Raw genomic sequence first — 11,188 nt, forward strand, 5'->3', positions numbered from 1 at the left:
TATACGGTTGTATCTTCTAATGCCCACCCAGAGCCTCGGAGGCAGGAGGCTCCCATACTCATGGGCTGTGGAGTAGCATGTTCTTCCTGTTCTTTTTAAATCAAGTTTTATTAATTCAAAATATGCCATACATTTATGCTCAAAAAGTACGAGAGTGAAAAGTCACTCTGTTCTCTAGCCACCAGATTCCTTTCTACGTAAACAAGCAATATCATCAGCTTTTTATGAATCCTTCTAGGTATATATAAACATATACATTTCCCCCTCCTTTTTAAAAAAAAGTTTATTTTGAGAGAGAGGGCATATGTGTGAGTTGGGGAGGAACAAAGAGAGAATCCTAAGCAGGCTCTGTGCTCAGTGCAGAGCCCAACATGGGGCTTGAACCTACAAACCGTGAGTTCATGACCTGAACTGAGATTAATTAAGAGTAGGACACTTAACTCACTGAGTCACCCAGGCCCCCTCCCCAACTTTTTAAAATAAATGGGCTCGTATTTAAACAGGTTTGCACTTTCCTTTTTCACTTTACTATGCTCGTATATACACATTTTTAAAACTTAGTTAACCAAGAAACTTTGGTAATGTTGAGGTTGTTTTCATTCTTTTGTTATTAAAAACAATGCTGCAATGAATAATCTTGTATATTTGCCCTGTTCAGATGTGTCAGTATTAATGTAGGAAGAATTTCTGGAAGTGGAATTTCTAGGCCAATAGGTGTGGGTACTTTTAATCTTGATCATCACTGCCTAATTGTTAACGCTAAAGAATGTCCAGTTTCACACACATCAGCAAAATATGAGAGTCTCTGTCCCTGCACCTCTGCCAACTCAATGTGTTACTAACTTTTGTGCAAGTTCCATTAAAATAATTAAAGTTAGACTTCATTTTAAGTGTATATGTGTGTGACAAATTCATGATCACTTCTTGGATTGAAAGTCATCAAAAGTATCTGGGGATGTTAACAATCTGGAGATTCTAACTCCATGTTCACAGAAAAGTAATTCTTGGCTGACTCCAAGGATAATTAAGGAATGTGGTTGAAAAATGCCATGGATAGCCAAGTTCTTTAATAAAGAGATTTTATTTTTGTGGAGAAATTTACAGACTTTAGATGCACCTTACATATTTTGACCAGAGGGTGCACTCCTACACTTTCAGGAATTTAAAAGCATAACCTGTAGGAACCAGCCTGATGAACCCATTGATGTTTTGGGTAAGATTTTGTGTATCTTCTGATTATTTTAGTAAAGAAATCACTAAAGAGGCCAGAAGATAGTCTGAAAGCTGCTCTTTAGTCGTGTTGTGAGGATTAAATGGGATGTCCGTAATACTTTTGTCACATAATTCCTGACACATAACAGGCACTCAACAAAGTAGCTGTAATTATTGGTTAACAAATACACGCCAAGATGGCAGATTAAGGGGCTACTTGGGTGATATAATCTGCCCTCTTGGAGGTAAGGGCTCCGGAGTCCGATAAATTCCTCTCTAGCACTCATGAGCAGTGTGACTGTGCGCATATTCCCTAACTTCCCCGGCTTCCGTTTTCGCCTCTGTAAAGTGGAAGAATAAAATCCCAGGCTCAAGGTTTGCCCTGAGCATAAAATGTGCAATACTCCGGGGCGCCTGGGTGGCTTAGTCGGTTAGGCGTCCGACTTTCGCTTAGGTCATGATCTCGCGGTTCGTGGGTTCGAGCCCCGCGTCGGGCTCTGTGCTGACTGCCAGCTCAGAGCCTGGAGCCTGTTTCAGTCTGTGACTCCCTCTCTCTCTGACCCTCCCCTGCTCACGGTCTCTCTCTCTCTCTTCTAGAAATAAATAAAACATTAAAAAAAATTAAAAAAAAATTAAAAATGTGCAATACTCCTAAATGCTTGCTAACACTCGTCCTCTTCTTCCCAGTCCACTGACCGGAGTCATCCAAGAACCCATCAAACAACCCAGGAAGCCAGGAAACCAGAGGGATCGAGACCAGGGCGGCACCAGCACGTCAACTACGGCCGGTGCGCCGAGGGTCCGAGGGAAAAAGGGTCCTGAGCGACAAGCTATCTCTGAGCTCCTCCAAGCCAGCTCTGTCCTGCGACGGAGACCCAGCCACTGTGGAGGCCGGGGCAGCCGGGCGGTAACCAGGCAACACCACCTTCCGGTCTGCTCGGTCCCGCCCACTTCCGGTCCCGGCGCCGCGCGTCATCGCCAGGGGACAGAGCGCGGGGCTCGCGGAGGGCGGTGCGGGGTCGCGTCCAGGGCGGAGGGCGTGGAGTTCGGGGGGCGCGCGGCCTGACTTCGGCGTCGCAGCCCGCGCGCGACCATGGAGAGCGGAGGGCGGCCCTCGCTGGGCCAGGTCATCCTCCTGGGCACCAGCTCTGTCGTCACCGCCGTCCTGTACTCCGTGTATCGGCAGAAGGCCCAGGTCGCCCAAGAGCTCAAGGTCAGTGCTGGAGCCAGCCTGGCCTCAGCCGGGTCACCCCTGTCCCCGGTGCCGCTGGGCCGCTCCGGCGTCGGAAACTGTCCAAAGAGGAAACCGGCCCTGACAGGTGTCGCTCCGCTGGTCACTGGAGGAGCTAGGATCAGAATTCGGGTTTCGTAATAACCGTTTCACTGCCCCTTTTCTCCGAAGTCCCGCTCGTTACCCAGAACCTCGACTTCCTTACTTGATTCGACAGATGACTTACTGACCACCGACTCTGCTCCAGGCCCTGGGGACACCGCACGGATAGAAGGGACGAAAGCCCCTGCCCTCACGGAGATTGCATTCTGGTACCAGCAGACAGACCATAACAAGTGCATCAGATGGTGGGACAGATGGGGAGAAAAATACGACAAAATAATGTGGGGAAGAGAGGAAATGCAATGCTGGAGAAAGGGAGGTTTGCTATTTTAAATAAGGTGACATTTAACAGAGCCCAGGTCCCTCCTCCTGAGGGGGACGGTGCAGGTGTCTAGGGGAAGAACAGTTCAGACGGAGGGAACAGCAAGTGCAGAAACCCTCGACTTTGCCCATTTATGTAACTACTCACTTCCTTGCTTCTACAGACTCTTCCTTTTTTAATATTTTAGTTATTTTAAAAATAACTCTTTCCTGGGCTGCCCTTTACAGCTTAGCACGATCTCATCTTGTTATTTATTTTTTTTTTCTTCACAATAAGTTTTTGAGGTAGAGAAAATGACAGTTCCCTCCAGATTGCAAAGCAGGAAATTGAGAGGCAGAGGAAAAGGTCTTACAGCTGGTCTGGTTGGGACTTAAAGTGAGATCTTTTGACTTCAAGTGTAGGGTTTTTTTCTGATCGACCACATCGCCTTATTGTGAATGTCTGGCCCATGAGAGATGGACCGCTTTAGGTCCGAGCCCGGGTCTTCTTTATCCTTTTTCTTTCTTTCCTTCTGGGTTCTAACTCCGATCTTGATAAGTGGTAGACGGTCAGTAAATGTCTGTCGATTCCTTTTGGCTGAAATGTCACAATGTCAGAGTTAGGGCTTAACTTGACGTTTATTTGAAGAAGGATTCCTAAACCTGACTTAGCTCATTAGCATCATATCGTTTCCAGTGAAATCCGTGCTTATGGAGGGGAGTTTTGGAATCCCATCCAGAATGAACTGGGTTACCTCGCAGTTGGATTTGTGGTGCAGATGGCCTCTTAGTGAGGGTCCAGCTGCTGCCCAGTTGTTTTTCTGATTATAAATAAGCAAGTCGCTCCTGAAGTGATTGGCTAGGAGTGTAACTGATACTTCACTTGCTGACACTCGAAGTCAGAAATCAAGTTGGCAGCGGGCTGCCTGAATGTGGGAGCTTCGATACCATGAAGTCTCCAGGAACCAGTTTTGAACAGTCTTGCCAGTTAGTTCCCAAATGAGGATGAAATGGCCCCTTCTGGAAAGAGTCGGGATTCCTAACATTTTACATTCTCTTCTCTTGATCAGATTGCAAAACTTCCAGAGTAGGTTTGAGTCTTATCCTTGTGGATCCCTCATAGTGATGGGAATGCAGATTTCTTGCACACCTACTATGTGCCAGTCCCTGGGCTAGGCCCTTTCACACCGCAGGCTTTCTTTAATCCCCTAAAAATCCGGAGAGGCTTTTCTCCCCAGTTTTTAAAAGTTTTGGAAACGGAGACTCTGGTAAATTAAACTGCTCAAAGTCACAGTGGATACACTGAAGCCTGATTCAACCCCGGGTCTTTCTGACCCTGTTTCCTCTCGTCTTTATAAAAAAAAGTTCGAACTGGCCATGCTGTGGTGGACACTTTCCCAGCTGTGTGACTTCGAGCAAATCACTTCACCTCTCCGAGCCTCAGTTTTCTTACCTGTAATTGGGGACAATAGTGTCCACTGTACAGGGATGGTAGAAGCACTACATTACTTGTGCCCTTAAAGTGTTTAGCACAGTGCCTGGTGTACACAGCTGACCTTCGAACGACATGGGTTTGAACCGTCCGGGTCCACTTACCCGGAGATGTTTTTCAGTAAATACAGCACAATAAATGTATTTTCTCTTAATAATTTTTAAAAAATACTTTCTTTTCTCTAGCATGCTTTATTATAGGAATACAGTGTACATACATAAACAAAATATGTGTTGGTTGACTGCTTGCGTTATCAGTAAGGCTTCTCATCAACCGTAAGTAGGCTATGAATAATTAAGTTGTATACAGATTTTCATCTGTGTAGGGGGGGTCGGTGCCCCTGACCCCTGCATTATTCAGGGGTCAACTGCAGGCCGTCTAAGTGATGATTCTCTAACTTCATCAAACACGGGTTGAGCGCCTGCCATGGGTCAGGCACTGTTCTTGCCACTAGGGGGCGAGACAAGCAAGGTCCCAGCTCTCCCAGAGCTTAATAGTCCAGAGGAAGGAGACGGATGACAGACAACAGACTGTAAGTGTTAGTTGCTAGGCTGCTGCTTGTATTATCCTCAGCGTAGGTGGTTAGTAAGCTTGAATCGACGCAGCTCCTGTCATTTGCTGTGTAGCACTAGCTTCTCCTTAGAGTGTCCTCAGTGGCCTTAGAGTGCCAAGCCCCCCCCTCAGCCCCGGTGGGTTTACTTACCTGGCATCCTTCAGGTTTGTTGATGGCCAGACCCTGCAAGTAGGAAGTGTCCTTCATTCATCCCTGAATCCCTAGCGCCCCGCACAGTGCCTGGCACGTGGGTGCTCAGGAAACGGTCATCAATTTTATTAATTTTGTCTTGTTTGTGGTGCAGCAGGTACCCGGCGTGCTCGGTCCCCATGCGCAGCAGGTTGGAAACTGAATGGGAGGGGATGGCGGGAGCAGGGAGGGGACAGCAGCTGTCACCTGCTTGCCCGCGAGTACAACAAGGAACGGGAAAGCAGGAGAGTAGTGCCAGCAAACAGCCTTGCCCCACAAGGCGAAGGCACCCCTTTCCTGCCATGTGTAACGGGGGGCATAGACGGAGGTGTGCTGAGACCCCCCCCCTCCCCGGGCCACTGCCCCGGGTTTGGGATGCGAGGTTCGGTGTCATCAAGAAGAGATTAAGTTATGTTTGGTCTATGATATGAAAACTGATAAGTACCTCAGATATTTTCACCCAGAACAGTTAAAATGTAGAGGAGGGTATGTTTCCGGTAACCGGAGAGGGAGCCCCGTGGCTTGGCCCGCTCTCTAGATGGCAGATACCTGGTTACGTGGTGCAGCTTCCGGGGCACAGCTTGGGAATGTGACTGCACCGTCTCCTTCCCGCCTGATTTCCTCATTCTCTCCACATGAGAAAAGCAAATAGTCGTTTCCTTGTTCGGCCTTTAGGTTTGATAGACCGTGCAGTATTCATCAGTCAGTTTAATATGCTGTTTTCATTTAGGGAGCTAAAAGAATCCACTTGGGTGAAGACTTAAAGAGCATTCTTTCAGAAGCTCCGGGAAAATGTGTGCCTTATGCTGTTATCGAAGGTATGTTTGTTTATTGGTAAAATTAAAAACTTATTCTAAAAGTTCGATTAAAAACCTTGGCTGCTGTTCAGAGCCTTTTGTAGCCTTGGGGCTTCGGGGTCAGAAAGACCTGGGGTTTTGCTGTGTGATCTTGGGGCGATACCCAACCTTTCTGAACCTCCCTTGCCCCATCTTTAAAGGAATTCCTCCCTTACAGGGCTATCATAAAGCTGAAATGAGGGGTTTGTGTAAAGTGCTTAGCAGAGCTCCCGCAAAACATAACTTGCCGTGATGATTGTTTTCACCATTTTGATTAATTAAGCTCAAACAAATGAAAATAACTTGTTTCCATTTAGGAGCTGTCCGATCCGTTAAAGAAACGCTTAACAGCCAGTTCGTGGAAAACTGCAAGGGAGTGATTCAGCGGCTGACCCTGCAGGAGCACAAGATGGTGTGGAACCGAACAACCCACCTCTGGTACGCACCCTCTCTGGCCCCGCCACACCTCACTGCCGGGCGGCTCAGACGCTGGAGTCGTGCACGGACCAGTGTCTTCACGCCGACAGCATGCTTGCGTGGGGCCCGAGGACCCCTGCCGTTAGAGTCCCCGAGGCATCTTGTTCAAACGCAGGTTCCTGGGCTGCAATTCCAGATCTACCGAACCAGCATTTGCACAATGGGGGTGGGGTGGGGGGGCATGTGGAATCTGTTGGTTTGTCCACTGAAGCATGAGAACCACCGGTTTGTGGCATGGGCTATCGAATTCAGCATTTATTACAACAATTTTGTGTTGTTACGCAGAGAACCCTTTTTCTAACTGATCCTAGGTTTTTTGGTTTTGTATTTTGTATTGTTTAACACGGTATCTGCCCCTCTCACACACTGTGGAGCGTGGCAGGCCGTGCCGTTAGCTCCAGGCACGAAGGTGTGTGCACGTGTCTAGACTTTCTTCACCTCATGGAAGCGAAACTTCATACCTATTGAACGGCACCTCCCATTTTCGTCTTGCCCGGCCCCTGGCACCCACCATTCTGCTCTCTGTTTCTCCGAGTGTGACTGTTTTAGATCCTCATGTACGTGGCATCATGCAGCTGTTGTCCTGCTGAGTGGCCTCGCTCGCTCGGCGTAGTGTGCTCTGGGCTCATCCCTGCCGTCTCCACAGAGGGCATAACTTCCCTCTTTTTTATGGCTCAGTAATGTTCCACTGTGTGTGTGTGTCACACTCCAGCCACCCATCTGCCGATGGGCACCCCGGCTGTTTCTGTGTCTCGGCTCCTGTGAAGAACGTCGCAGTGAACACAGAAGTGCAGATCCCGCTTCAGGATCCTGATTTCAGTTCTTTGGGATGTATACCCAGAGAATCGGGATTGCCAGATCATATATATATATATATATATTTTTAATGTGTATTTATTTTGTGTGAGAGAGAGAGTGTATGCAAGTGGGGGAGGGACAAAGAAGGGGGGACAGAGGATCTGAAGCGGACTCTGAGCCGTCAGCACACAGCCCAGTGCGGGGCTTGAACTCATGAACTGTGAGATCACAACCTGAGCCGATGTCAGATGCTTAACTGCTTGAGCCACCTGGGCACCTTTGTGGTAGTTATATTTTTAATTTTTTTTTTTTTAAGAAATTGGATGTTTATTTGAACGTGGCGAAGAGAAACAAATGGTAGAGATGTTCTCTGACAGTGGTTAGTGCCCGCTGGTATTGCCCGAGAACCTAAAAAATTGAGCTTCCCTGTCATGAGGCACTTGGAAAGTGGTGGTTTGTGTGTATTCTTCTGGTCCTGTCAGACTTTATCCTGTCCTGGCCTCTAGGCCACCCCCTCTCTGCCTGGGTGTGGAGTGTCTGCTGTCCTTTATTTCCTCTGGGGCTCTCTTGCCGTTTTAGGAATGACTGTTCCAAGATCATCCACCAGAGGACCAACACGGTGCCCTTTGACCTGGTGCCCCACGAGGACAGCGTGGACGTGGCCGTGCGAGTGCTGAGGCCCCTGGACTCCCAGGACCTGGGCCTGGAGACCGTGTACAAGAAGTTCCACCCCTCCGTCCAGTCCTTCACCGACGTCATCGGCCACTATATCAGCGGCGAGCGGCCCAAAGGTATCCAGGAGACCGAGGAGATGCTGAAGGTCGGGGCCACGCTCACGGGGGTCGGCGAGCTGGTCCTGGACAGCAGCTCCGTCCGCCTGCAGCCGCCCAAGCAGGGCATGCAGTATTACCTGAGCAGCCAGGACTTCGACAGCCTGCTGCAGAGGCAGGAGTCGAGCGTCCGGCTCTGGAAGGTCCTGACGCTGGTCTTCGGCTTTGCCACGTGTGCGGCCCTCTTCTTCCTCCTGCGGAAGCACTACGTGCAGCGGCAGGAGCGGCTGCGCCTCAGGCAGCTGGAGAAGGAGTTCCAGGAGCACGAGGAGCAGCTGCTGAGCGGCGCCAAGCCCGAGGACAGGGAGAGTCTGAAGAGCGCCTGCGTCGTGTGCCTGAGCAGCTTCAAGTCCTGCGTCTTTCTGGAGTGCGGGCACGTTTGTTCCTGCACCCAGTGCTACCGCGCCTTGCCGGAGCCCAAGCGGTGCCCCATCTGCAGACAGGAGATCACCCGGGTGATTCCCTTGTTCAACAGCTAACGGTCTGCGGGCCCCACAGGCAGGCGTGGAGGGAACCCCCCCCTTCTCAGGAATTTTTGTCTTGAGGCCTTTAGAAGAGCAGCGGTGGGGGCAGCTGTCATCCCAGGTACGACTGAGGGCGGGCGCCGGGGGAGCCGGGGATCTCACACCTCTCGCACTAGGGTGATGCCTTTCCGCCCTGAGGGGGACCCTTCCAGCCCTGCCTGGGAGTCCCAGCCCCACCCTGGCTGGGCGTGCTGGCCTCCGGTTCCTTCTGGAAGGGAGCAGTGTGTGTGTGGACTGACAGCATCTCATCACTCGAGGGCCCAAGCCAGTGATCTCTAGCTCCTCTGTTCCGGTGTCTTCTGGTCCTTTCTGGGGAACTGCTGGTTCCCGCGGACTTGAGCCTTGAGTGACTCAGCCAGCAGGGAGGCGCAAGTCGGGCTCTGGGTGTGCTGTGTGTCTGGAGGAGACGCCTCAGAGGAGACCCACAGTCTCACTTCTACGCCAGGAGGAGAAGCCAGGCTGCACGTGTCACTCATGTCCTTCTCCCTCCCTGGCTGGCCGCTTAAATATGTGCACACGTGTGTCAGGACAGAAGAGAGTGAAGTCCGGCGTTTGCCTTCTCCCTGAAAGACGGGAACTGCTCGGCAGCTGAAGAGCGGTCACTCGAAGGGACTGTTTGTGGTCCCCAGCGGTGAAGGCGGCAGCTTGGCTGCAGCCCTTCTGGTGACCTGTAGAGAGGGCCCTCGGAGCCCACCTCCGGCCCTGATGCAGACTTCCCGGGGCCCGCGGGGGCGCCGAGGGCTGGCTCCGGCTCTCTCTGCCTGAGCTCAGCTGGAAAGGCCAAAGGAAGCGATGAGGCTGCCACAGCCTCCTGGCCATCTCCGCTTCCCTCCAGGGCTGTCACCGAGGACAAGCAGCCAGCCGGCGCCCTGAGCACAGAGCCTTTTCCAGGGTCCCACCCCCTCCCATGGGAAAGTTCACGTCCCGCGGGTGTAATCACATCGCCCCTTCCTGGATTGCTGTTCGCCCTCTCACCTGCCAGACAAGGGCGCCTCTCTCGCCCCCTCCGGGCAGTCCCAGTCGGGTACCCATTTTTCTCTCCCTTCCCTGGCTTTGAATATTCATCCCCATCCTCCTCTATGCAGGGCGGCGGGGGTGCTCTCAGGGGGCTGACTCCAGTGCTATGCAGTGTCCGGTGTGGACGGCACAAATTAAACACGTTACGGCCAAGTGTTAGCCTGTTGCTTTGTCAGCGAAAGTTCGATGGTTAGGCTGAGGCTTGTCTGAGATGGAATTAAATCCCACCGTGGTGGAGTGATCTAGAGACCCCAGGGCCTCTGTGTGTATCTTCTTTCCCTGCAGAGAGGCAGTTGGGGGCTCCCGTTGGGGGAGCTGCCACAGGTGGTGGGCAGCTTGGGGAGACGGAGGCCTTTGGGGAGGGTGTTCTGGAGGCCAGCCTGTAGGTGGCATGGGCCTCACCGAGATAGCCGTCTTTGAAGAAGTCGTGACCAAAGGGGCAGTCAGATAGTGAGACAGCGGTGGGGGGCTGGGGGACAGGAGGGAAGAAACTGACATTTATTTTTTAAAATTTTATTATTATTTTTTTTTACATTTATTCATTTTTGAGGGACAGAGAGAGACAGAGTGTGAGCAGAGGTGAGGCAGAGAGAGAGGGAGACACAGAATCCGAAGCAGCCTCCAGGCTCTAAGCTGTCAGCACAGGGCCCCACGCGGGGCTCAAACCCACGAACCATGAGATCATGACCTGAGCTGAAGTCAGAAGCCCAACCAACTGAGCCACCCAGGCGCCCCGGAAACTGACAGAGTGTTGTACTCTGTGCCCTTTCAAGCTTTAGTTTCAAGGTAGGCTAATCCTCACAGACCTGCAGGCTCATGGCATATCTACGTCTCACGGTCAAGGAGCTGGCCCAGGAAGGGAAGGTCACTGGGCTGGGGGCTTGCAGCAGGTAGGTGCGGGCTCTGAATTTAAACTCCAAGATGTTCCCCCCTCAACCCTGCCCCGGGCCCCACTCACTGACAGTGGGGCTGGCCCGTCTCCTCAGTGTACGCAGGAGTATCCCACAAGGTATCACTCCCATGTTAGTGGAGGGGCCAGCTGTGCAGGAGCACGCGGACGTGAGAACGCATCTGCCAGTGCCGAGTCCTGTCCAGTGAAGTGGGAAGAGTTTGGGTGTCCACGGAGCTGCCTTGGGGGTTGGGCGGGGTGAGGGGGTGACCGAGCGTGCTGAAAGCACCTGCCCCTTTTGTCCTGTCCTTCACCCCTTTGTCAGAAGGTCCAGGTTTGGGGAGAGGGTGAATGCGCCACTTGTGGTGACTGTGGGTGACAGTCTCTCGGGAGGGAGGTCAGCCCTCGGCACAGATTTCGTGAGCAAACCAGACCGAGTGACTGAAGAGGGGAGGCGGCCTGCTCTACCCCGGCCCCGCTCAGATCTGGGCAGACCACATCTGCCCCAAGTGTTTTTCCAAGCGGAGCTGGGGGACACACAGCACACTGTCCCTGCCCGAGAAGGGACAGTGGGTTGGGAACACGGGCACACATGTCCTCAGGTTCTGGATCTGAGGTCCCTGCTAGGTCCTAGCCCAGCTGGGGCTGAGATGGTCACGGTCTCGTTCACCTGCGGCAGTTCCCACCTTGCACCCTGGGAGCCTCCTCTCCAAGCGGGTTGAATAGGACCTGTGCTGG

The 11,188-nt window shown here is 51.9% G+C and overlaps 1 protein-coding gene across 1 annotated transcript; it reads left to right on the forward strand.

Moving 5' to 3' along the window:
- Positions 1-2,206: 2,206 nt before the first annotated feature.
- On the forward strand, positions 2,207-9,811 carry MUL1 (mitochondrial E3 ubiquitin protein ligase 1). The gene is made up of 4 exons (XM_077775720.1): positions 2,207-2,425; positions 5,810-5,897; positions 6,233-6,353; positions 7,770-9,811. The coding sequence occupies exons 1-4, from the start codon at positions 2,306-2,308 to the stop codon at positions 8,497-8,499; spliced, it is 1,059 nt and encodes a 352-aa protein (XP_077631846.1). The 5' UTR covers positions 2,207-2,305; the 3' UTR covers positions 8,500-9,811.
- The last annotated feature ends 1,377 nt before the right edge of the window (positions 9,812-11,188 follow it).

The sequence above is a fragment of the Crocuta crocuta genome, unplaced genomic scaffold (assembly GCF_008692635.1).
Source record: "Crocuta crocuta isolate KB4526 unplaced genomic scaffold, BGI_CrCroc_1.0 scaffold127, whole genome shotgun sequence".
NCBI classification, from domain to species: Eukaryota; Metazoa; Chordata; class Mammalia; order Carnivora; family Hyaenidae; genus Crocuta; species Crocuta crocuta.